At 35.7% G+C, this 27,713-nt stretch overlaps 1 protein-coding gene across 1 annotated transcript in view; it reads left to right on the top strand.

Moving 5' to 3' along the window:
• LOC150085089 (BTB/POZ domain-containing protein 9-like) overlaps positions 1-27,713 on the top strand; it is a 218,737-nt gene that overhangs the window by 59,540 nt on the left and 131,484 nt on the right. Inside the window, exons 3-6 of the mRNA XM_090375766.1 lie at positions 935-1,171; positions 9,184-9,313; positions 12,542-12,772; positions 18,558-18,822. Coding sequence (XP_090231892.1) covers positions 935-1,171; positions 9,184-9,313; positions 12,542-12,772; positions 18,558-18,822 — 863 coding nt within the window. The remainder of the gene's footprint in view (positions 1-934; positions 1,172-9,183; positions 9,314-12,541; positions 12,773-18,557; positions 18,823-27,713) is intronic.

Here is a 27,713-nt window from a genome sequence, read left to right as displayed (position 1 = left end):
TTTAATGGCACACACTAATTGCAACTAACACAATTTGTGTGGAGTAACAAGTTTACGAAGCTTTAAAAAAAAAAAAAAAAAAAAGCAATGAAGAGAAGATTCTGAAAATTTATTTGTTTTTTTATACGATTGAAGATTTCAGTAAAGGGGAACATTTCACTATAATAATGTAAAAAACCACACAATTCCAGCTATCGGTATTTTTGCAAATGCAAGAAGATGATAGTTTATTACCTGTTTATAGCTGCTTGCAGCAACAGAGAAGCCCAATAAACTGGAAAGTGCAAATTGTTTTTGTTTTACGGTCGTGACCTCCAGAAATGTGCTTCAGAAAAATATCACAAAGGCATTTAAAATTGATTCTTATAATGGAACATATAATAACGATGAAAGTGTAGTGCATTTTAATGATTTGAATTCGTAACTAATACAATTTACAAACCACGCTTACGACCTTGAAGGTCACTCCTGACCTTAAAAATGACATTTTAGGGAGATAAATAGCTTAGTTATACAGCGAAAATTTCAGCTTTAGATATCTTGAAACAAATTACTAAAAAAATGTGTTATTGGGTTCACATTATATTTTAATGATACGATGGTGTGTCTGGAACTGATTTAATATCGTAAAGTGGGATACACTGTATTGTATAGCTATGCACGTGGTTTGGAATGTGGTATTTATGAATGTTTAACATTTATCTTTTGCAATGTTCATATTTTCGATTTTGTTGATACTTGAGGAAAAAAAAACTCTTAAAGCGAGAACTGCCTGTATATATATTTTTAAAGTAATATCATCATTTAATACCAGAACGGAATTATGCTTTTTAATAGTATAGTCACTATGAGTTACTAGAGATAAATAGGAAAAAAAAATCTACCTAGTAACTTAAATAGAAGAGAAGGGTTAATTTGTTGCAATAATTTATAGGCTCCTTTTGATAACATGGGAAAAGAACATTTATATAGCTGACCTATGCAGTATGAGTGATAATCATCACTTGGGGACCTCTCCTCCTCTTGGTGAAGTGGAACATATTTCATTTTTATCTGAGCATATTGGAGCTTTATACCTAAATGATGACTACAGTGATGTAGTACTACTAGTTGAAGGAGTTCGTATACCAAGCCACCGTGTTATACTTGCTGCTCGCAGTGAATATTTCAGGTAAGATATTTTTATACAATAAGTTGGAATTTATGATCATTCTGTTAAAAAAAAAAAGCTTTTTATAAGAGGGTCACAGACTAAACTGCTATTAAATAGAAATATAGTTACAGTATTATTTAATAGCAACATTTAAATTGCTACGATTGTTTAAAACTTTTTGAAAGGGAGTTAAATATGTATTGTAAGAGGAGCGTATTATTTGCTATGTGAGAATAGGTAATGGCATAGAAAAGAACACCAGAATACATAAATTAATGTGAATTTATTGGAAAATTAATTGAACAGAAGGTATAATGTGGGGTAGGATTGCCCCACATTTCAGGAGCTGCATTTCCTTCTGAGTTAATTTTCAAGACAGCAAGACAAATGTGTAATACATTGAATTATTTATTATAAAATAATTTCAACACCTGCATTAAAATATAATCTGCTATACTTAATCTCAGAAGAGTAACAAATACTGTTATTCAAATTGCCTTTACTGACAGAATAGTAGTAGTAGTGTCATGTGATGCAAGAAAGCAAGTGTATGAGCTTATGCAGCATCAGCCAAAAAAAAAAAAAAAAAATCACACCATTCCCTCCAAATGCCTGTCCAGTTCCTCCTTAAATTTATTCAAACTATCAACTTCCACAACAACAGATAGAAGTTTTGTTCCAGCAATTAACCACCAGCTGGCTAAAGGCAAATTTCTGCACATCTATTCTACATCTGTCTTTTCTTAATTTGAATTTATGCCCCCTTAGGTTTGTAATCTGAACAAGTGGAAGGATCCCATCAGAGTTCAGCGTGCTCAACCCATTCGAGGCCTTATACACCTCAATCAGATCACCGCGCAGGTGCCTAGTCTCCAGCCACTGAAATTTGCAGAACTTAAGCCTCTCTTGGTAAGAGGATCCCTTCATTTCCCTCACCAATCTTGTTGCCCTTCTCTGTGCACGCTCAAGCAAATCTACATCCTTTCTAAAATGAGGCCTCCAGACCTGTACGCAGTACTCAAGGCGTGGCCTTGAGTACTACATACAGGATCACAGGAATAATTGATACTAACCAAACTGTTCACAAAATAAATCTAACTAATCCTATTAATCTTTGAGTTATATTAGTATCATTGAATGAATTGATTATAATCTCTCATTATGCTCACCATTATGATTAATCTTGGTTTCACATCACTTCCTTCAGAATAATTTGGTATTTTCAGTACCCCTAGGATGCTTACTTTCCTTGGGGCTTAAGATTTTCAAGTTAAAGTCCTGAAATTTTCATATTGTTGATTTTACGGTACTTAGATTCATCTCACCATGCAGGAACTTTCATCTATAAATTTGGATGCAAAGTACCTATTCAGTCCATCAGCTGGATCATCATTGAGCTCTGCATTTGTTATATAATTGGGGAAATCTTTTTTTTTATTTCTCATGCTCAGCTTTCTCCAGGGTAACTATTTGTGGTACTATTATAGACCAGCTTTATGGCTTATCATAAATTGAGTGATTACTTTATTAGGTATGCCTACTACTATTTCCTAAAAGGGGAACTATTCCCTTTTAGGAAGTAGTTCCTCTTCAATAATAACAATGCATGTTTTATACCAGGTAGTATAAAGCATACATAGGGATTCTATGTATGCTTTATACCACCATGGTGCATGGTAGTGTGCACTGGTATGAATATTTCAGAATCTGCAACCCTGCTGGGATTTTCATGTATGGTTGTCTCAGGATTATTGATTGCCCACTAACCAAATAAGATAACATCCTGTAAATGGCAGGATGAGCTGCTCCTGATCACGGCTCCTGTGATCAGGAGCAGCTCATTGATAGAGGTCAGTGAAGCTGACAACTTTTGCAGGTAGCAGAAAAGATAGTCAGTCAAATAACCCAATACAACAGCAGTTGCCAAAGAGGCATTTCAGAATGTACAACTTATCATACCACTGTCAGGAATGGAGCCAGCCAAAAACCAGGTTCTACTCTTCCTGTCAGCAAAAAAACAAAAAAAAACAAGTTTGGTTACAGTGGTTAGTTACATTTGTTGGATAAGGCAACTTTCTGCCTTATCTGACAAATCCCAGTTTCTTCAGTTTCATGCTGGTGGAAGCACCAGAATATGGCAAACAGTGTGAATCAGTGGACCCAACCCTCATCAGGTGTCATAAATACAGGCTTCTGGCAGTGATGTAATGCAACTGTAGTGCACTTTGGACACCTTGTGTGTGCCACAGTGAATCCAGAGTGTTGAGGGCTAGTGGGGAGAGGGACATATTTGTCCCTATCCCCTAACTGGCTTACCACTTTTCTCACCATTAACTGGCTTACACCACTTTTTTTATATATATTGAAGGCCCTTATTCATCCATTTTGGCATCCTCTTCATTCTCTATTTTCTTAATGGTATATCCCAATGTTGTTGTTGTTGTTATTTGGTGTTTTAGGAGCATTAGCAACTAAGGCCATATTGCTCCGGGATATGCGGTGGTCATTCCCTGACCTTTCCGTATTTGGTGGTGACGGGCTCGAACCCCGGTCTAATCAAGTAGCGTGTGCTACGCACTGCTGCTCCTTCCCACCTGGCTACGGAGGCACCATATCCCAATGTAACAACTTTAAAGGTTATTCTCGAATTCATTTGTATTCCCAATTTATAAAGGTTATGTAACACCTTGGACAGTTTTAGGTATTTTTAATACATTTTAATAAAAATGTATTCTTTATTTGTTCATTATCCAAGTTATTTGTCTGGATGCAGTTTGTTTTTTCATTTGAAATTTGAATAAATTATACATTTCTTATAGCCTATTTCATTGCCTTATTTCATTACTGAAGAGTTTTTTATTTTTTATCTATCAGTTGTAGAGGGCTTAATGTTTTATTAAGAAACTTTTATTGACATTTCAGTTTGAGAGATTTGATTTCCATTACAACTGCTGCATCACGGTACAGCTTCTTATTGCATTTCTGAATTTTTTTTTTTTGTAAACTGAGTGAAAGTTTTGGTGCATTGAGCATTTTTTAAATCAGGTGAACTGGGGTTGTTAAAACATATCACCATTTCTTTGAATCATTTTAATTGATAATTTTTCAAACATTGACAAAACACTCTGGACTCTAAAATTGCAATGCCTCTGCATTAAATGCCAACTGAATGCCATTTAAATTCATCTAGTTTCATTCCACACCTCAAAAGACAGCATGGAAGCAGTGCAGTTATATATATAAGAATGCGGAATACAAGAAACCAAAAAAGTATCTCCAAAGGTCTTTGGGGGATATTACACACACATATATATATATATATATATATATATATATATATATTAGGCAAGTACGTTCGCACACTAATTTTGAAGCTATGTAGTGAAATTTATGTTCTATGGTTCCATTAATGACTGTTAGAAGATCAATATTTTTTAAACATATATTGAGCTGTCATTCTCTTTGCCACCATATCAGTAACTTAAATTTTTGATTGTCCAAAGGACAAGGTTCTGTGGGAATGACATCTCACCAGATTATAAGCCTCTAGCTTGGCACAGATTTCTTAATTCACACATCACCTTTGACAGAATTGCTGACTTTCTACTGACTTCATTCTGATTTCAGTCTTAATTTGAATAAAGTAATAGCAATAGCTACTGACAATGGTAGTAATTTTGTGAAGGAATTTAAAATATTTGGCATTAAAGTAAAAAGAATTTAACATTCCTGAATAGAGTTACAGCAAATCTGTATTGTTACAGATTTTGTGTAACTGTATACACCTTAAATGCTCTTTATCTTTGCTACTACAGTTTTAAATAATTTTGAAAGCTTCACCTGAATTATCTTTGTACATGGAAAACTATAGAACATCCAAAATCAGCAGAAGTTCTAGAAAATATGAGTTAGGCTATACACTTAGCAGGCAAGGAGAGATAATGGAATTAATTATATAATTCCCTTAAACAAATTTTAGGAATAAGAGAAATGCTTTCAGTTACTGTTCACTGGCAATGCAATTGAATTAGTATTTTGTATCTGTGATCACTGACGAAAGTGAGTTCCTCAACACCTGCAACCTTTTTCAGTGGCAAATTCCACACAAGACCGCCAGTGTGCCACTATCTCTTCACTCTAAACTTTCCAAAATAAACAGATACATGGTTATTTGATTCTTCATTCCTCAATGTCTCTATCAAGCTAGATACCTGTTTTGATCTTGCCCCTGATGTCTAGCTTCATGACAGTGTACAGGAAAACCATTTTAGACCCAAATTCTGACTTTAGCCAACTTTTTATCATCAGTTGCAGAGCTTTTTAAATTTTTATTTTGTTTCTGTGTTGGTCTTTTTGTGTTATTTTTATTCACTGTAAACCTCAATTATTCTGTACTATTCTGGGTATTGCCCTACTTTATTGCCATCCAAAAAAAAAAAAAAAAAAAAAAATTTTTTTTCATATAAATTATAAAAATGTAATGAATTGTTGTTTACTTACATTGAACGTCAATTAAATTGTGCAAAACCAGTGGCTGAAACTTTAGAATATAGTACGAAAATAAAAAAAATGGTTATGATATCCTAAACCTTGTCTGCTAGCATTAGTCAAAGCCCCAATCCTAGCAGAATGCAAATAAGCCTGCTGCAAAACTCCTTGCAGGATCCTTCCTCAATAGTGTTAATACTTGAATCAGAGGTGTTTTTTTTTTTTTTTTAATTGGAAAATGCTGCTATTTCTATACTTCTTGTATTTAAGATTTTAAAATAAATGGCTACCTTACATGAAATTCTCATACTGTGATGAGAGTGATCATCAGGTGCAAGTGTTTTTTTTTTAACTTCAGAACTGAGGGGAAAAACAAGTTCTACAGAACTGTTGTCACCTGGAGCAGAACTTAAGTTTGTCAATATTTCATTGACAAAGGTCAGCAATTAGCTAACCTCAAACTGAAAAATGTTTTTGTTGAGCACTATACACAATTACCATCTTCTGCTGCTTTTGAAAAAGTTTCTCCTTTGCCACTGTGTGTGTAAAGCACCAGGGGCTATGAGGCATTGGTATAATTGTATGTATTCCTGTTTGCTGGACAAAAAACTAGTTTATGGGAGAAAAACCATGCAGTTTCACCTGAGATAGGCTTCTCAGCCATGCTGTGAAAAAACCCATAAATTCCTCCCATCATTGATGGGATTTGAATCCAGGCCTTTTTTGCCCAGTACCTGGAGGGCTGATTATATTCACTGCTACCCACAAGGTTGAAAAGGATTGTGCTGGAGACAGATTTACAGAAGATGGACTGGATGCTGCAACGTACTCATGTTATGTACTAAAAAAAAAAAAAAAAAAAAAAACAGTTAAGGTAGTTAGTCATCAAAGCTATAAGCAAATGGTTGGGGTGTACAATGCAAAAAATATTGCAATTTCCTCAAATTGTTATGCTTATTAATTATTTTGAATAATGCTCTAATAAAACTGTTTGAAAGCTACGAATAAGTTTTATTCATAAGTTATGAGAAATTTATTTGAATAATGAATAAGTGGATAATTTAATCTTAATAACAAAAGTTTTTCATTTTAAATAACAGATTTGTTTGTTATTTGATATTTTCAAATAATTTTCGAACACTGATTTTGTACTGTCATGATCCTCTTTCCTGAAATTGCAACTTCTGCCCTTTTAACCCAAGACCTTATTTTTCATTATCTGCACAATTCTCCTCACACACTTGCCAGTATAGTTGACTTTTAAATTTTTAACTGACCTGTTTTTAACTAGTAAAACTTAACTAACCTCTTCCATAACTGACCGTTCATTTCATCCATTTCCCTATAGATACCTACATCTTCTTAAATGCCATTTTACACTTTGCATTTCTAGTTTTCTAATATTCCTGACTACTTTCATTACTTGTTAGCAGACTGTCAGATTTATTTGCCCACTTGTAGTACCTCTTATCCATTTTAATAATTATTTGCTTAATTTAATCCCTTCCTAGCTTTAACTTTAGTCTTATCAGAATTGTAAAAGTCATGCATACTCACTCCTGTGTTGTTTGTTCACTCCTGTGAACAAACGCATAGTTCACTCCTGTGAACAAACTAGGTTTGGTACTTAATGCATCAATTTCATTTTGTTGGTACTGTACTTGTTGCCTCTGTATTGCACTACTCTAAATAAAAAGCACAGTTCCATTGAAGTACTGAACTAAACCAGCTGAAGTTTCTCTGTCATTTGAATTTTCACAAATGAATATTTTGGATTATTGACGGCTTCATTTGACTTGGAGATAATTCCCTTAGATTTAAGAGGTGCCAATGTATTTACCATTCCATAAAGGTGATTTCAAGAATGAAGGATGGTACCTAAATGTCTGACTACAGTGATGGTATTAAGAGTGTAATACAGGGTCATCTAGATAAACTTGCTTTCTCCTTATGTAGGTTGGAGGTATAAATTTAAAGAGGGGATTGTGATGGAATAATGTCAAATTGTTCTCTTTAGTCCAAGTGGCCATTAACAGTTGTTACTGGCTCCTGTGGGTGGGAAGCTTACCTAAATTTAGGAGTTGTACAAATATCTAAAATAAATAGGTAAATGCAGTGAGATTGGTTATTTTTATTTTTTACTGATACTACATAACCTTGCTTCCTTGCTTAATTTTGCTAGTAATAATACTAATAACCTGAGGTCTTTTTTAAAAAAAAAAGAAGAAAAAAAGTGATTTTTAGTGAAATTTGGAATGGTTCAACAAATATACAGGCAGTTCTTTCTTGAGTTCCCAGGTTTAAAAGGATTTCCCCCCCCCTTCAAGTATCAACAAAATCTATTGTGTAGCTATACAATACAGTGCACCTCGCTTTACGATATTAATCAGTTCCAGAGACACCATCGTATCGGTAAAATTTCGTAATGTGAACCCAATAACACATTGTTTTTTGGTAATTCGTTTCAAGATCTAGGAAGTTAATTTTTGCTGTATAATTAAGCTATTTATCTCTCTAAAATATTTTTAAGGTCACGAGCGTGACCATAAGGCCATATAAAAGGTCGTGCGCGTGGTTTGTAAATTGTATTAGTTACCAATTCAAATCATTAAAATACACTACACTTTCATCGTTATCATATGTTCCGTTATAAGAATCAATTACGTCTTTGTGATATTTTTCTAAAGCACATTTCTGGAGGTCACGACCATAAAACAATTTGCACTTCCCGATTTATTGGGCTTTTCTGTTACTGCAAGCAATTATAAATGGGTAGTAAACTCAATCTTCTTGCATTTGTGAAAATACTGATAGCTGGAATTGTGTGGTTTTTTAGTTATTATGGTGAAATGTGTTTTCCCTTTACTGAAATCTTCAATCGTATAAAAAAAACAAATTTTCAGAATCTTCTCTTCATTCCTTTTTTTTTTTTTAAAGCTTCGTAAACTTGTTACTCCACACAAATCATGTTAGTTGCAATTTGTGTGTGCCCTTTAAAAAATGCTTATGCATGCAATCGGGAAATTTATAATTAATAAAAGAGAAGATTATCTTGGAAACAAACGCCTCTTGAAACATTTCTGAAGACGATGACTACTTGTGCAACAAACCAGCGAGTGGTTTGTTGTGCATTTAGTCGATGAAGAAGAATAAACATTCTTTAACATTTGTAAGTCATAAATGATTTCTCTATTATTATAATTTGTTTGATTTTTATAGGCTACGTTTTAATTTCTTTCGATAAATCAATCATTGTATAAACTAACTAATTTCATTGTTGAGAACGTAACCCCTATTTTTAACCTTATGTCTATGGGAAATAAATTCCCGCTTTATGAGCGCGTGCTAGGAACGAATTAACTCGTAAAGTCGAGAACTACCTGTATTTCTAAAAGAACCAAATATAAAATTTCATGACAATTAAATCCATTTATTTGGGGTTCAAAATTGAACTTTGAGTCTTGTCTTGTTAATTTTTAGGCCAAATTATTTCGGGATAATAGTGAACTGTGTTCATGTTTATATTTTATGATCTGTTGCAGAGCCCTTCTTTATGGAGGAATGAGAGAATCTCAACAGTCAGAGATAGAACTAAAGGGAACATCTCTGCCAGCTTTCAAAGTTCTGCTCAAATACTTATACACTGGTCACATGACCCTGGCAACTCTGAAGGTAAGGGATTTCATTATATTGAAAGAGTTTGAAAAATAGTGTACAGAATATAGTTATATTATTGACAGTATTATACAAGTTAAAGTTGTAATGTAATTAATTACCAGCTTTAAATTGGTTTTAAAATATTGCAACAAAGAGTAGGTAGCATCTCAAAGGCTTATACAGATAGCAGTAAGTGATACCTCAGATGCTATTTTGGCTATATAGTTGTCTCAGGAATGTATCCCATTAAACTGAGTTGTAAAGCTTGTTTAATTTTAATGCAATCATTGATTTTATTACTTGCAGTTGATGATAACCCAGGACTGATTTATTGTAATGACATGAATACCAGTATAAAAATGTGAGCCAAAAATCCCTGTCAATGAATTAGTATAAAGGCCACATTCCTTGCCAATAACAAAGGAATAATGAAAGAACAGAGTGCAGATACAATGTGTGGAGAATGTCAAAAGATATTGACGGGTTGAACCTTTACCATAAGGTGTTTAAAAATTTTAAAAAAAAAAAAAAAAAGCCCTGGTCCAAATTTACATGTTCTTCTGTCAAGTTGATTTTGTGTTGATTCAAGCCAGTGACTTGTTAAACTTAATATATTTAATACACTTATAGCAGCTCTGACTGAGTAAATTTGGTAAATTGCTGACTTAGTTTGGGACCTGTGGCTTCTTATTGGGAATTCCTAAGACCAAATTGAATTTCATCACAGCATTTGAAAGTCTGCAGGCTCAAGCAATATTTATAAAAAAAAGTTGTCCAACTGGGTTATCAAATAAGTTAAATATTATTTAACTTTAAGCTAAATATAAATCAGCCTTGGAGAGATTGTGCTTGGGGGGTAGAATTTTTTTTTTTTTTTTTGGCAGGGTCTGTTCTTCCTAATAGGAGAGACCTACTTCTACAGGGATGGGATACCCTTAAATGCTGGGAGTTATCAGGGAACAAGTAAATACATGGGCTGTGTGTAGGTAACTAAGAGTAAGAACAGGTGCATGATTACTTGCATGTACACCAATGCTAGAAGTATAGTAAATAACTTTGAATTTGAAGTGCTGATCAAGGCATCAAAAGCTGATATTGTTGGCATATCAGAGACATGGTCTCAGACAGATATAAGCAGTGCAGAATTGGAATTTGGGGACTACAATGTCTACAGAAAGGGTAGGAAGAGAGCAGGAGTTATGCTGTTAGTTAAGAAACACAAAATCTAAGAACATGCATCCATTTGACATGGGTGGACAGTGCAATGTTGTCAGTTTGGTGTTGACATAAACACTGGGAAAGGGAAAATGAGAGGAGTGTGTTATAGGCCTAATGACTCTGATAAATACAACAACAAATAAGTGCAGCGAAATAGTGGGCCAGTAAATAACAATGTTTTATAATGGGCAATTTTAACTTTCTAGATATTGACTGGAACTTGTGGTTGGTCACTCACACACTAGCAAGACTTTTGTGGATTTATTGGAGGATTGTTTTCTACAGCAATATGTTTCAGGGGCAACCAGAGGGGGTATTACTCTTGATCTCATTATCAGCAGTGATGACTCGTGCATTAGGAATTTTGGGTAAAGGGAAGGGTTTTTGTTTTCATAAAGGTGACTACAGTGGTCTCGGGCAGTTAAATTCTATACAGTGGGATCAACTGATGAGGTTAAAAACAGTGAATTCTAAATGGGAAGCCTTCAAAGAATTAATCTTGGAAGCTATTAGGCTTTCATACCAACTAAAAATTACTGTTAAGATTTAGACCTAAATGAATGTCAGATGAACTGAGGCTTGTGGCAGAAGAAAAATGCATGGATATATATATTATCAGGTGACAGAAGCCTCTGACAGATATAAGCTAGTCTGTAATAAAGTCACAAAGGAGGCAAGCCAAGGCAAATTATAAGAAATCTTTGGCAAAGGATGTAAAGAAAAACAGCAAGGAATTTACTTGTATAAACTCTAAAAGTAAGGGGTCACTTTTAGAGTTTATACAGATAAACTCTAAAATCAGATTGGTCCACTTGATATTAGTGACTGTATATCATTCTCAGATAGCTGCCAAACTAAATGAATACTTAGTAAAATAAATTACGGCTTTCTCAGAGCGAATTATAACAGGTTTAATAAATATACATAGAAACATAAAGCTTTTGGTTGGTTAGACAACCTTCAGTTGAAACAAAAACATAAAATGACAGTTAGAATGGAGGGGGAGAATGAAAATTAGAATGGAGGGGGAGAATGAAAATTAGAATGGGGGGGTAATTGTGCATTTAGATATGAAGGTCTCAGCAGTGCAGATGGGCTGCCAGTGCAGGTTATGGAGCCTTTTTCAATGATATATAGGAATTTTAATAGCAGAGACAAGGAGTTAATTAACAAGCATTGCAATCTACTGGTAAAAGGCCAAAGCAAATTAGTGCACAATTAAAAAAAAAAAAAAAATTTGATAAAAATTAAAATGAGCATGTCAGCAGACAGGATATCACTTGTTTACAAAAGGGGATTATACTACTGCTGAGTTAAATCTTTCATTTTAAGAGAATTTCTTTGGTAAAAGAAATGAGGTTACTTTGAATTTGCTGAACAATGAGAATATACCGTGGTAGTAAATTGGTATGGTACTGTAATCAGTTTCATCCAGGTTGCAGAATTGGTTATGGTGTGTAATTAAACAAAAAAAAGTAAACAATACAAGGAACTTTAAAATATAGTTTAATGCACTTTATGAATGATATAATTTGGAGGATAAATCAATAAATTCATTTAGGCAGTGCCAGAATATGGTTTTAGAGCTTGATAGTCTCATTTTGCTTTATCCAGCTTCTGTTAAAAGTTCTGTTTTTGATTTGTATTATTGACAGCTATGTTTCTGTTTTTGGAGCAGGGTGGGGGGGGATGATTTGTTTGCAAGTAATGCAATACCAGTGAGATTTGTGGAAGAGGCAAATTTGGCTGTGTTGATGGTGTTGAGAATATAACCTAATTCTTATTATTAATTTTGTTTTTTGTAGGCTATAGTAGAAAGATAGGAATGACAATATGCTTCTATTCTAAATACATACTATGGTATGTACAAAATTGCATGATGCAATGAATGTATAATTAAATTCTTACTGTGCTGGTATATCTTTTAGAGCTGTTTACAAAAATGTTCTTCTGGTTATAAGCTCTTAATGCAAAAAACTGAATAACTTTATTATTTTTATTTATTTTATTTTATTTTTTTATTAGGAGGAAATGATTCTGGACATACTTGGTTTGGCACATCAGTATGGTTTTGTAGAACTAGAAACTGCCATATCAGAGTACTTAAAAGCTATTCTAAACATTAAAAACGTATGTATGATATATGACATGGCAAGTCTTTTTCATTTGTCTTCCCTGGCTGAAGTATGTTGTGGATTTGTAGACCGTAATGCACTGGATATTATCCACCATGAATCTTTCTTGACTCTCTCTGCTGTAAGTAGTAAAATATTTATAATTAATAATAGTCTCGAAGATTTCTAAGAAGGAAAGATTTCTAATATTAGAAATTATGGAACTAATTTTTAATTTTGTAATGTCAGTTATGACATTGCAAATTTGGCTAAATATTATGTGCATTTTTGCTTCTTTTAGATTTAGGTCTTATTTTATTACTTTGTTAGTGTGATTTATCCTGTGGTTATCTAAATGCTTAAAATCCGGTACTTGGACACCAGTGAGTGCCAGAAGGTTGGGTTAGTCCTGTAAGGAAAAATCTGTGCCCATATATGTGAGAATTAATATTAATGACTGAACTTCTGTAGGGCAGATGTAGACAGGAGAAGAATGGAATATTGCAGCCCCTTTAGTCAGAGCCAGTAATTAAGGTAGTGGGGTTTGGTGGTAGGGATAGCCTGGACGAAGATGGATTGAAAGTCAGAAGTATTATGTTAATGTTATGAAATGCAAAAATTGCTTTAAAAAAAGTTAGAATATTAACATCATGGCCCATAAGTAAATTTTTTTTTTTTTTTATTGAATTGCACCCCTTAGTATTTTAATAATATTTTTAGTTTTTTTCACTTAATATTTTTATATCTTTCTAACATTTCATAACAATTTTAGCATTTTTCAGTATTATAACACTTCAGCTTTTAATCTGTCTTCATCCAGGCCATTTTGTATCCCCCTACAGTCACTCGTGTGTGTTCTCTCTGACTCTTACAGAGAGATCTTCAACTCTTTCTGCTGGACGAATATTCCCAATCATTAATATTAGTTATCTCATATATTTAATATTAGCCATATGATGCAAGGAAGCCTCCGGGTTTTTAATGCACTAACAAAAAAAGTTCTGTAAATAAATAAAATAAAGTTCTTTTAGACTACCTATGTAATTACCACATTATATAGATAGATAGCTAGTGAGCTGACATTTAAATTTCTAAAAAAATTTAAATGTCAGCTCACTAGCTATCTATCTATATAATGTGGTAATTACATAGGTAGTCTAAAAGAACTTTCTACAAGCCATTGTGTTATTGATAAAGTCTTAGGTCTGGTATAATTTAACTGAATTTCACTCTCATTCAATTTACTTAATCCTCTCTGAGCCTTGTATATCTCAGTTTGATAATCTCAGTTGCCTATTTACCAAGCTTTTGTTGCCCATGTATTCAGTTTTCCCTCATGGATATCCTTTTGTCAATCTCACCAGATGTATTTCCCATCCTTGGACTATTTCAAGAAGCACCATGTTTTTTATAGGTACTTCCTAATAGTATTCCAAGTTTAGTCTTACAAATTTTCTTATGTGGTGCCCATGATGTCCCTTGATGGACACAATGAGTCCTCCTTGCCACCTGTCTGCTCTGCACAGGGAACTTATGCTCATCTGTATTGGAATCCCTCAAATCCCATATTTCATCTTTTTTAATTCAGTCCCATCCAGTGTGTTATTTTGGGGTTGCTGTTCCCTAAGTGTATGATTTTGCATTTTGTTGCCTTAAAACCTAATGGCCATTTCCCTGACCATCCTTGAAGGTTACAAAAGATTTCAGTCCTGCAAATTGTTGCACTTGAAACTCGACACCTGTGACGAGACCTGATTGAAGTATTTAAGGCTTTAAAGGGATTGAGTAACCCTAATGATACTGGTATTCCAACTCTTTCTCAGTCAACACGTGCAAGGGGAAATAATTTGAAAAAGGATTGCAGCTGGATATATGCAAAAAAATTTGCTCTCAGCCAGAGAGTAATTGACTGTTGGAACAAACTACTGTCTGGTGTTGTGGAAGTGGGTAGTTTGTATAAATTTAGGGAAGAATTACTGTTAGAAGGGATGGATAGGTTTTATTATTTTTTTTTTTCTTCACAGATGCTATATAAGCTTGCTTCCTTATGTCATTTGCCACTATTACTACTAATAAAAATCATGGTGAAGTCCCATTGTTCTGTGACAACCAAATTCTCTGTTTGAACCTGCAAGAATTTGTATGTTAGTTACCTTAGGTATATTCCCATGTGAAAGGGAGTATACTGAAGTATACACTTCACTTCAACTATAGTACACTGGAGACCACTCTGGTATGAACCAAAATAATGATTTGTTGAGGTGTTGCATATACCTCACCGAGGAACGGCCAACCCTCTCCAGGCAGTACTAGGTGATAAATGCACTCATTACAGAGTGCAATGCCACCACTTTGCTTATTGGAGGTATGAAGTGGTGAAATCTATATATAGTCTCCAGAGAAGAGCCCTGCAATGCCACCTGCCTTTTTCGTGTAGTAAGTCATCTTTTGAAGTTATGATGGACATTGTGGCGAGATCTAATATTCCATACATCTCAAGGTTACTGCTTTAAAACTGTTGCCAATCTCTATAGCCCACTAAAATGAACCTATTGATAATTCTGTAGGAAACATCCAGATCAGTGTATAAAGTCCTCTCTGCTGAATAGTTACTGCAGGGAGTCGAGTAGTGTGTATGCAGGAGGCACTGCCAAACTGCATTAAATCAAGGAGTTGTTTATTCTTGGTGTATGTACATCATATCCAAAAATTCCATTAATCCATACATGTTACTCCTACTTGTCTTTTCAGCTCAATGCATTATGAATAGCTAAACAAATAAAATGAACTTATCTGTGGAAAGATCTGAACCTCACAGAAACTTCCTCATTCATTTCATTCTTTCCGCCGACCGGGCTAGCTGGGTGGGTAAAGCGCCTACCTGGCAACCCAAAGGTCGCGGGTTCGAATCCCGCCTCGGGCTTGGATCAAAGTACTGCAAAAACCTTAGGAGGTGCACTATGGCCACAGAAGCCGATGCGCCAGTAACTACCAAAAAAAATCATCATTCATTTCACAAATATTTGTTCTTGATTTCCATCTACAATCTGCCAAGCCCTACTTTTTTTTCTTTTTTTTTTTTTGATAGAATCTCAATTATTGGTTACTTCATTAACTAATGCTCAATTTAGTTGATCTAATTATTTACTCTATGATTTAATTTGCTTTTAATGTGGTCCTTGTGAATGTCTGCACAGATATTCTTTGTCAGATACTTGCTGATCTGGAATCTTTTTGATCTCTGGCTTGTCTTTATATCCCTTTTTTATTTTTCTCTTTATTTGACCCCATTCTGTCATGTTCATCCGTTGCTTCTGACCTTTTCTAACTCTACCAATCACTCAATTTTTTTGATCTCTTCCTTTCTTTGAAAATCTTTCTCCAGTATAACTTTCCTGATAGTAAAGTTTTTTTTTTTTTTTTTGTTTTTTTTTTGGTGATTTTAATATTCATAACTCCATCTGGCTTCTCTCTCTCATGTAAAATGTTGAAAAACTTAAATGTTCTTGTTTGTCACAGTGGGTTACACAGCATTTCTGCATAAATTCTGTAAAATATTGGTGGGGGAGTCTTGGAAGCAAGCTTATTGGACCAGATTATTCAGTCTGTTAGATTGAAAGCAGTGGTAGAGTATATCTGGCCTCCAAGATTAAATCCTTTTCTAATAAATTTTTAGATTTATCAGTATTATTCAGTAATTGGACTAGGAAACACAAACTCAGTGAATTGCTAATATAGTTGAAAGAAGTTACATAGTAATTTTCCATGGAATCTAGATTTCTATAATGATTACTCCTATACCATGTGAATATTTAGATCGTTTATTAACTATCTAAATATTCATGTGGTATAGTAGTAGTAGTAGTGGCACATGATGCAAGAAAGCAAGTGTAGGAGCTTATGCAGCATCAGCCAAAAAAAAAAAAAAAAAATCACACCATTCCCTCCAAATGCCTGTCCAGTTCCTCCTTAAATTTATTTAACCTATCAACTTCTACAACGACAGATGGAAGTTTGTTCCAGCAATTAACCACCCGCTGGCTAAAGGCAAATTTCCGCACATCTATTCTACATCTGTCCTTTCTTAATTTGAACTTATGTCCCCGTAGGTTGGTAATCTGAACAAGTGGAAGGATCCCATCAGAATTCAGCGTGCTCAACCCATTCAAGGCCTTATAGACCTCAATCAGATCACCGCGCAGGTGCCTAGTCTCCAGCCACTGCAATTTGCAGAACTTAAGCCTCTCTTGGTAAGAGAATCCCTTCATTCCCCTCACCAATCGTGTTGCTCTTCTCTGTACACGCTCAAGCAAATCTACATCCTTCCTAAAATGAGGCCTCCAGACCTGTACGCAGTACTCAAGGCGTGGCCTGACCATTGCCTTATACAGAGGGACAATCACCTCCTTTTCCCTGCTAGCAAAATTCCTATATATCATTGACAAAACCCCATGACCCGCCCTAGCAGCCTGTCTGCACTGCTCAGAAAACTTCATATCTGACTGCACAATTACTCCCAGGTCTTTTTCATTTTCTACCACCTTAAGTGTAGTACCACACAGTTGGTACGTTTCTCTGGGGTTATTTCTACCCATATGCAGTACTTAGCATTTGTCAAGGTTGAACTTCAGTTGCCACTTCTTAGCCCATCTGCCCAAATTATCTAGATCCTGTTGCAGTAGCACACTGCCATTACTGTCATTAACAACCCTGCCAACCTTTGTGTCATCTGCAAACTTCGACATTAAGCCTGATATACCTTCATCAATATCATTGATAAATACACAAAACAACAGTGGACCCAACACCGAACCCTGTGGGACTCCACTAATAACATTAGTCCACGAAGAGCAGCACCCATTGATTACCACCCTCTGTCTTCTCCCACTTAACCATCCTTTTATCCATTGTAGCAACTTACCCTTAATACCATTCTGCTCCAATTTGTACAGTAGTCTTCCATGCGCAACAGTGTCAAAAGCTTTCCTGAAATCCAAGTATATGATATCAAAATTATTTTTTGCATCCAGTTCCTTTGTGACCACATCATAATAACCAATCAAATTTGTCAGACAAGACTTTCCCTTAACAAACCCATGCTGTGTTTGAGTTATCGCTGCAGTCTTGTCTAGATGATCCTGCAATGCATCTTTAACCAGCGACTCCATTATTTTACCCGGAACAGAAGTTAAACTAACTGGTCTGTAATTACTCGTGTCACCCTTCGATCCACCTTTGTGAATTGGGGACACATTTGCACATCTCCAGTCCGTGGGAACCTCCCCTGAGTCCAAGGATGCTCTCATAATTATGGCTAAGGGTTTGCTTAGTTGCTTTGCCGCCTCCTTTAAAATAACTGGATAGATCCCATCCACCCCAGGTGCCTTTCTTATGTTTAACTTCAACAATTTCTCCTCCACTTTGCTCTCAGTTATTACAAAATCATTAAGCACACTGCTACAATTTGATAACCTTCTTCCATTTTCAAATTGTAATAATTCCTCACGTGTGAATGTAGATGCAAAATACTCATTCAGTTTGTTTGCTATCTGAGCAGGATCATCAACAGTCGAACCATCGATGTCAAGTGGTCCAATCATATTCATCCCCTTCCTTTTAGAGTTTATATAAGTAAAGAAATCCTTGCTGTTTTTCTTAGCATCTTTTGCCAAAGATTTCTCGTAATCCGCCTTTGCCTGCCGAACCTCCTTTGTGAGGTTCGGCAGGCAAAGAGTGGTCATTATAGAAATCTAGGCTCAGTGAATTGCTTTGTGCCAAATTCCCTTCTAATGTTTATTTTTTTGATATATTTGTTTTAAAATACCAGTATTTTTTGGTGGTATTTAATGAAAAATTGTGTGAAGTATTTTGTTCTTCCTCTGTTTAATGAAACTTCACTTAACAAATAATATGATTATATTTTTCAGTCTGCTCTAAAGGATATGATCAGTAGAGATTCCTTCTGTGCCTCTGAAGTGGATATATTTAGAGCAGTATGTGAATGGGCACAACACAATCCTGGTGTCGATACTCATGAAATTTTGGCTGCAGTTCGTCTTCCACTTATGGCCTTGCCTGAGTTACTGAACGTTGTAAGACCAACAGGACTTGTCAGTCCAGATGCCATCTTAGATGCCATTAAAGCACGGACTGAAAGCAGGGATACAGACTTGAAGTACCGCGGATATTTAAGTAAGATTTTAACTTGTTTTTCCAAATAGTTGTAGTTTTTATGGAGAATACAAAATAAAAGAAGAATGCAGGGAAATAACAAAAGTGATGTGGAATGAAATATACTGAGGAGTATTTCAAAATTGAGGTATAATTTTTAGTTTAATTGTATAATTTAGTTTAATAACAGTTTAATTCTATTCTGGTATCTTAATACCAAATTAGAATTAAACTGCAGCATATGTGCTGCCTTATTATTGTTAGGAACTCAATGTATTTTTGTTTCAAAACTTGTAATTTCTAAGATTTTATTAAAAGCATATAAATGAAACATTGGTTTCTCAACAAATGTATGTCAGAAGTTCTCACATTTCAAAATTTAACTCAAACTATAGGTTAAAAATGGAAATATTTTTTTTCATTCAAATAAGTATGTGGATATTTGTAAACAATGAAAAAAATAAAGTAGAAATTTGACCACCAGAAATTTGAAAGGCAATTACTTTTGAAAAATAACACGGATATGTTTTTTCACTAATCTTTATTAAAAACCAAATCTCTACACATCTGTACAGATTTGGTTTTTTCAGTAATGTTTCTTCAGTAATCGAGAAGAAACATTTTTCTGCAACACTGCCTTCATAATTCACAATATATTGTTTACTATCTCCCCATGAATTGCAGACTAGGTATGTGGAAAGTTGTGAACTCTGAAGCTTAAGAGCTGCCTTTGACAGTGGGCACCTATATGTACTGCCAGTAATGCTGCAGGACCTCCAGATTATATCCCAGTGATGTTAATGTCCACAGCCTAGGTTACAGGCTAAGACCATATGAATTGTTTGCCGTGTTTCTACAACCTGTGGAAATTCAGAGTGGAGGGGGAGAAGATCCTCTAAGGTTAAAGGGGCTTGCTTTAACATACCAATTTGGATCTGGGATGTCTTGTCCAGGATTAATCAGCTAGTGGGTTCACCTGTTCAGATGTGCCTTCTGAAGAGGGTCACTCTTCAGAAGGCACATCTCTAACTCATGGTCTGAGGGGTAGGGTTGACTGGTAGATGTATAGTGCTAGAGTAGCCACGATATCCTATTCCCAGGCACATTTATTGCTTGCTGAGTTGGGTGTCCCTTTGAGGAGCTCTGTATCCAAGCAATGAACCAATAACTCATGAATCCTGATAAATCAATATAAAATCAAAAATCCACAATTCTTTAAATATTTCTTAGAAAATAGTCAAAAGAATGCAGGGGAAAAGGCTGGCCTGGCTTTAAAAAAAAACCCTTTCCATTTCACCCATCCATTCATTCCAAATTTTGCCTAGTTCTGCCTTAAATTTATTAAAGCTGTCAACTTTTACAACAGATGGAAGTTTGTTCCAGTAATCAATCACCTGCTGGCTAAAGGCAAATTTCCTCATGTCTGTTCTACAATTGTCATTCCTCAATTTCAATTTATGTTCCCTCAGGCAATTAATCTGGGCAAGAGGAAGAATCCCATCAGCATTGAGCATACTCAAACCATTCAAGGCCTTATACACTTCAGATTATCTTGCATCTGCAGACAATGTAATTTGCAAAATTTATGACTTTCTTTGTAAGAACAACCCTTTGTTCCATTCACTAATCTTGTTACCCTTCTCTGCACTTGCTTCAGCAGCTCTACATCCTTCCTAAAATGAGGCCTCCAGACCTGTTCCTTTTCATTCTCTACCACCCTGAGTATAGTACCACCCAGTTGATACATTACTCTGGGGTTACTGCTACCCATATGCAGTACTTTGACAAACGTAATGTTAAACTTCAGTTGCCACCTCTCAGCCCATCTGCTCAACTTTTCTAGATACTGTTGCAGTAGCATACTGTCATTAACAACTCTGCCAACCCTTTTATCGTCTGCAAACTTACGACATTAAGCCTGATATATCAATATCATTAATGAATACAGAAAACAACAATGGACCCAACACTGAACCCTGGAGGACTCCACTAATAACATTAGTCCACAAAGAGCAATGTCCATTGATTACCACTCTGTCTTCTCCCACTCACCATCCCTTTATCCATAGCAGCAATTTGCCTCCAATGCCACACTGCTCCAATTTGTGCAGCAGTCTTCCTTGTGCAAGAGTATCAGAAGCCTTTCTAAGATACAGATATGTGATATTAAAATTATTCTTTGCATCCAGTTCCTTTGTGACCACATCATAGTATCCAATCAAATTGGTCAGACATGCTTCCCCTGAACAAACCCATGCTGTGTCAGAGCTATAACTGAAGTCTTGTCTAGATGATCCTGCAGTTTCTTTAACCAGTGCCTCCATTAATTTCACCAGAACAGAAGTTAAACTAACAGTTCTGTAATTACTTGTTGCCCTTTGATCCTCCTCCAGTCCATGGGTACCTCCCCTGAGTCCAAGGAAGCTCATAATTATGGCTAAGGCTTTGATTACTTCCTTTGCTGCCTACTTTAATATAACTGGATAGATCCCATTCACCCCAGGTGCCTTTCTCATATTTATCTTCCTTTACTCTGAGTTATTACAAAATCATTTAGCTCACTGCCTGAATTTAATACACCCCTGGCATTCCTCTCTCTGAATAACTCCTCATGTGTAAATGTAGATGCTAAAATACTCATTTAGTTTTTTAGCTACCTGAGCAAGGATCATCAACATGTGAACCATCGATATCAAATGGAACAATCTGATTTATCCCCTTCTAGAATTTACATAAGTAAAGAACTCTTTGCTTTTTCTTTGCATCCTTTGCCAAAGATTTATCATAATCTGCCTTTGCCTGCCTAACCTCCTTTGTGACATTTAGGTCTAAACCTTGAACAATATTTCTTAGTTGGTATGAAAATACTAGTAGCTTCCAAAATTAATTCTTTGAACTAGTTGTACCCAGTGTAACATATGCCATCTTTCTGATTATGGTGTAAATAGTTTAATCTAGATTCTTCAGTCTTCACCATTTTTGTTTAGCAGTGATATAATTGTACAGCAGTCACCTGTGGGATATATGCATATGTCTCTCTATTTGCAGGTTGTTCCCCATCTTCTCCAACAAATATTGCAGCAACCTCCATTTTGGATGTAGGTGCATTATATTGTCTATTATCTAAGTCAGTGTCCTCTGTAAATGCCATGTGCACATTCATTGTTGGATTAGCCTGGGTTATTTGATGTATTTGTTCATATGACTCAGCAAATGGGTTAACTTGTCACAGCATCTCTTCCAATTGTTGCATTACTTTGGCCCTACACCCTTGGTTTGATTGTTTTTCAAGCCATGTTGTTGTTCCTTCAGCAAAATTGAAAATATAAAGTTGTCTATATCCTGGCTTATTTGCCTCATTTGGATATAGCAGTGAGATCAAATGGTAAATCTGACCATGTATTCTAAAACAGTATGGACAGTTTCCAGGTAGTTATTTAATATCTGTACCCATTGATGTGAATGCCACTGCTGAGTTGTACTCTCATATATGTTCTCTGTAGTTATTTGTTTTGCATGTATACCCTGTAAGCAGCTCTTGTAATAAGAGTAGGTGTCTGAGACAGTGGGTCAAGTGAAACCTTTCCATCATGACAGCATTTAGTGTATTTATTGTGTTTCACTCATGTCCCCAATATCTTACGTTGCAATACTCACTGTTGTAATACTTTTCCTATGTTATGCTCTTCCACATTAATTACAGCTTATTGAAATATTTGCATCCAGTACTTCTATTTGATTAAATCCACAAAAGTCTTGCTAGTGTGTGAATGACCAACCCACAAGTTCCACTCTATCTGGAAAATTAAAATCCCCATTATAAGACAATCTGATTTAACTGGCCCACACTATTTCTCTATACAGTTGTTCATTCTACTCATCAGAGTCATTAGGCCTTTAACACACTCCTACTCAATTTTGCTTTCCCAGTGCTTATGTCACACCAAACTGACTCGACACTGCACTGTTCACCCATGTCACCCATCTGCATCCTTGGATGACAGATTTATGAGGTTCCATTGTATGGGGAACAAGCTGCTGCTATGGATAAAGGAATGGTTGAGTGGGAATAGACAGTGGTTATCAGTTGCTCTTCTTGGACTAATGTTATTAGTGGAATAACATTTTTGTCAAAGAACTGAACCCCATTTCCTCCAGGGTTCAGTGCTGAGCCCATGGTTGTTTTCTATATTTATTAACAATGCTGGTGTTCCCCAAGATTTGGTTCTTTCTCCTACTCTTTTCCTCTCATATATTAATAACCTCCTTCCATTGACAGGAAATCCTATCCATAGTTTTGCTAATAATAGCACGCTGCATTCCACCTTCCAGTTTGAGAAACTTTGCCCTATACAAACAGCTTCAACTTCTCAAATATCCACCACCAATTTCTTAAATGCTGATCTCTGGATAATTCTGTAGTAGGACAAAACTTTTGTTAATTTCAATCCTTCAAAGACTGTCCTGTTGTAAATCCTATAAAAAAATTCTGGTGCTCCTATGCTTAGTTGCCTCTCTCATGCATCTAGATTCCATTCAAAAAGAGCAGTTGGGTTAATTATCTCTTACAAAGTGTCACCACTCAGACACATTCTGTTTCTGCTGCATGCCTTTTCTATAGATATTTCTATGGGCACTGTTCTTCTTCATTGGCTTCAATAATTCCCCCTTTCACTTGTAAGCCATTCTGGCCATTAATATTAGTAATGGCCATATGATGCAAGGAAGCCTAAGGCTTATGCTGCTATCAGCCGAAAAAGAGTAAAATAATAATAAAAATTAAATAATCAAAAAAGGAAATAGACAACGTATGCATCTCTCTCCTCCCATAGGTAACTGTCCAGCAGACCTTTGAATTTCCCCAAACTACTAGCTTCTGTAGGTAGCTTATTCCGGTAATTTATATAGCTTGCTGGTTAAAATAAAACTTCCTGCAATCCAGTCTAAATATCTCCCCCCCACAACTTAAATTTATGGCCCCTAGTTCTAGAATCATTTATAACCCTGAAAATTTCATCCTCATTTATTTTACTTTTGCTTCTCAGAGCCTTAAACACTCAATCAAGTCTCCTTTAAGGTGCCTAGTTTCCAGGCTGTGCAACCCACATATTCGAGGCCTTTCCTTGTATGGCTGCCCTTTTGCCAATCTCACCAAGTGAGTTATCCATCATTGGCCCCTTTCAAAAAATTTTTTTTTAGGTGCAGTCTCCACACCTGAACACAGTATTCTAGTGTGGTCTAACAATAGCCTTTTATAGTGGGATTATGACCTTAACTCTACTAGCAAATGTTTGGTAAATCATCAATAGGACACCATGGACCTTCCTTGTAACCTATCTGCAATGCTCAGAGAACTTCATGTCTGACCATATCATAACTCCAAGTCCCTTTCTTACACTGATTTTAGTTCACCTCCAAGTGTATAAGTTATTTTGGTGTTACTGTTCCTTGGGTGTAAGACCTTGCATTTTGCTGAATTAAAGCTGCTTTTCTGACCATCCTGAGGTATAAGTTAGTCTGAAGAAGCTCAGCTTCGCAGTGATCATTAATTGCTTTATCAGTCTTTACATCATCTGCAAATTTAGACATCACACTCTCTACCCCTTTATCAATTTCATTTAAGAAAATCAAAAACAGGTCCCAATTCTGTTCCTTGGGGAACCCACTTCTTACATTAATCTAATCTGAAGAATAACCATTTATCACAACCCTCTGCCTCCTGCCCCAAAGCTATCCTGCTGTCCATCTAAGGATTTACCCTGTGATTCCAACCTGTTTCAGCTTATAAAGTAACCGCTCATATGGGACTGAGTCAAATGCTTTGCCAAAATGTCGAAATTATTCCCTAAATCTAGCTCATGAGTGACCCTATCAAAATAGCTAACCAGATTTGTTAAACATGATTTTCCATTTACAAAACCAAGCTGAGTATCCTTCAGAATTACATTTCTATCTAAATGATTGTGAATTCCACCCTTGATCATTGCCTCCATGATTTTCCCAACTACTGAAGTTAGACTGAATGGTTGGTAATTTCCCACAACACTCATAGAACTGCCCTTATGTATTGATGATGCATTGGCACTTTTCCAATCCAGTGGAATCTCTAGAGTCCAGTGATGCTCTCATAATTAGCCGTGATGGTACAATGCCCTTGCTGCCTCACTTAAAATTATAGGATATATGCCATCAACTTCAGGAGGCTTACTTGCCTTTAGGCTCAAGTTTTTTCATTGAATAATCATGAAATTTCAATATCATTAATTATATATTTTTCAACTTCACTCCCATAATTTTCTCATTGACATAAATGGTTTTTCTTCTGTAAATATCGATGCAAAGTAACTGTTGCGTTTATCTGCAACATCAGCTGGGGTATCTAATACTGTCCCATGTCCATTACATAAGGGTTCAATCTTATTTTCCCTTCTCTTCTCTTCTTTGCATTTGTATATTTATATACATTTATATATTTTTTGCATCCAGTTTCTTTGTAACCTCATCATTAGTATCCAATCAGATTGGTCAGGCAAGATTTCCCCTTAACAAACCCATGCAGTTTCTGAACTATAACTGCGGTCTTGTCTAGATGATCCTGCATTGCCTTTTTAACCAGTGACCCCATTACTTTCCCCTGAAGAGAAGTTAAACTGGCAAGTCTGTAATTACTTGTCATTCTTTGATCCCTTTTGAATTTGAGATATATTTTCACTTCTCCAGTCCTTGGGGACTTCCTGTGAATCCAAGAAAGCTCTCATTATTATGGCTAAGGGTTCACTTGCTTAATTTGCTGCCTTTCTTCTTATGTTTAACTTCAATTTCTTCTCCACTCTGCTCTCAGTTATTACAAAATCATTTAGCTCCCTATTAGTTTGATAAACTTCTGGCCTCCACTTCCCTACTAAAGTCCTAATGTGTGAATATAGATGCAAAATACTCATTCAGTTTTTCAGCTACCTGAGCAGGATCATCAGCAGTCGGACCATTGATATCAAGAGAACCAATCTAAGTTATTCCCTTCCTTCTGGAGTTTATGTAAGTAAAGAAGTCTTTGCTGGTTTTCTTTGCATCCTTTTTGCTAAATATTTCTAATCTACCATGAGCTTCTGTTGCCTGATAATCTATATGCAGATTATCAGGCAACAGAAGTAATTTTTCTTCTCTGCCCAGTCTTGTTAGTTCATCTGACATCCATTTAGGCCTAAACCTTGAACAATATTTCTTAGTTGTTATGAAAAGCCTAGTAGCTTCCAAGATTAATTCCTCGAATGCTTCCCATTTAGAATTTGCTGTTGGTAACATAAGTTGGTCCCACTGTGTAGAATTTTTAAAAACTGTCTGACCACCATATTCACCTTAGCAAAAGCAAAAACCCTTCCCTTAGTCTTGCTGGAATGGGTGCAAATAGGGCAACAAAATTAGCGGAGAAAATGAAAGGGGGGGGGGAACCTTACCAGGAATGACTTCAGTTCTGCAAATTGCAATTTCTGGAGACTAGGCACTGGCAAGGTGATCTGACAGTGGCATTTAAGATTTTTAATGGCTTGAGCAAGCTCAACGGGCGCCTCCGTAGCCAGGTGGGAAGGAGCAGCAGTGCGCAGCACAAGCTTCTTGATTAGACCGGGGTTCGAGCCCGTCACCACCAAATACGGAGGATGCGGAAAGGTCAAGGAATGACCACCGCATATCCCGGAGCAATATGGCCTTAGTTGCTAATGCTCCTAAAAACCAACAAAACAACAAACAGCAAGCTCAACGAAGTCATTCTTCCTATTACGCAGATTCCATGCACAAGGGGACATAAATTCAAATTGAGAAAGGATGGTTGCAGTGAGATGTGCGTAGATTTTCCCTCAGTCAGAAGGTGTTTGATTGTTGGAACAAACTTCCTACTGTTGTGGAAGTGGGTAGTTTGAATAAATTTAAGGAAGAACTACACAAATTATTGGAGGGAATCGACAGATGCTGTTTTTTTTTTTTTTTGGCTGATGCGTTATAAGCTGGCTTTCTTGCTGTTATTGTTATTTGGTTTTTAGGAGTATTAGCAACTAAGGCCATATTGCTCTGGGGATATGCGGTGATCATTCCCTGACCTTTCCGTATTTGGTGGTCACGGGCTCGAATCCCGGTCTAATCAAGAAGCGTGTGCTACGCACTGCTGCTCCTGCCCACTTGGCTACGGAGGTGCCATGGCTTTCTTGCATCATATGCTGTTACTAATAATAATGATGCCTTATGATTTTTCTGCTCTTGCTATAATTAATTTAAATCTGTACTTGAGGTATTTGTAAATATACCTTCTCGTTAAAGTTATTTTTCAAATAACGGATGAAATAAAGTTAAGAATACACCACTCTGTACAAATAACGAATGCATGCATAAATTGTGCAAAGTAAACATCAGTTCAGATCTGCTTTTGCATAAACATGTGCATCTTATGACTGTGCAATGATAACTGTTTGGTTTAGTATTACTATTAGCAGAATGATGCAAGGGGCAAGCTTATAGAACATTTAAAAAAAAAAAAAAAAAAAAAAAAAAAACCCAGTTTTATACATATGGTTAAAAAAAAAAAAAAAAATTAGAGCAAATTTACATGTACTGTCAAGCTAATTTGTGTATTGATTTAAACTAATGAAGTGTTATGACTTCAAATATTTCTTGATAAATGGCAGACTTATTTTGGTGATGCCAACATTCTTTTGGGAATTCCTAAGACCAAATTCTATTTCCTTGTTGCATTTGAAAGTTTGCTAGCTCCAAACAATATTCACAGCAAGTTGCTGAACTGGGTTATCAGAAGCATTAAGTTAAATAAATAAGTCTCTTTATTGTGAAGTAGAGTTACAGCACAATATCCCATCACGGTGACGAGCGCCAGGGGTTCATCTAGATAAGATAAGTACGGCATA

The sequence above is a fragment of the Mastigoproctus giganteus genome, chromosome 6 (genome assembly GCF_048544385.1).
Source record: "Mastigoproctus giganteus isolate SK-2022 chromosome 6, ASM4854438v1, whole genome shotgun sequence".
NCBI lineage: Eukaryota > Metazoa > Arthropoda > Arachnida > Uropygi > Thelyphonidae > Mastigoproctus > Mastigoproctus giganteus.
Note: the sequence above shows the minus strand (reverse complement) of the source record. Positions and strands in the feature narration are given on the sequence as shown.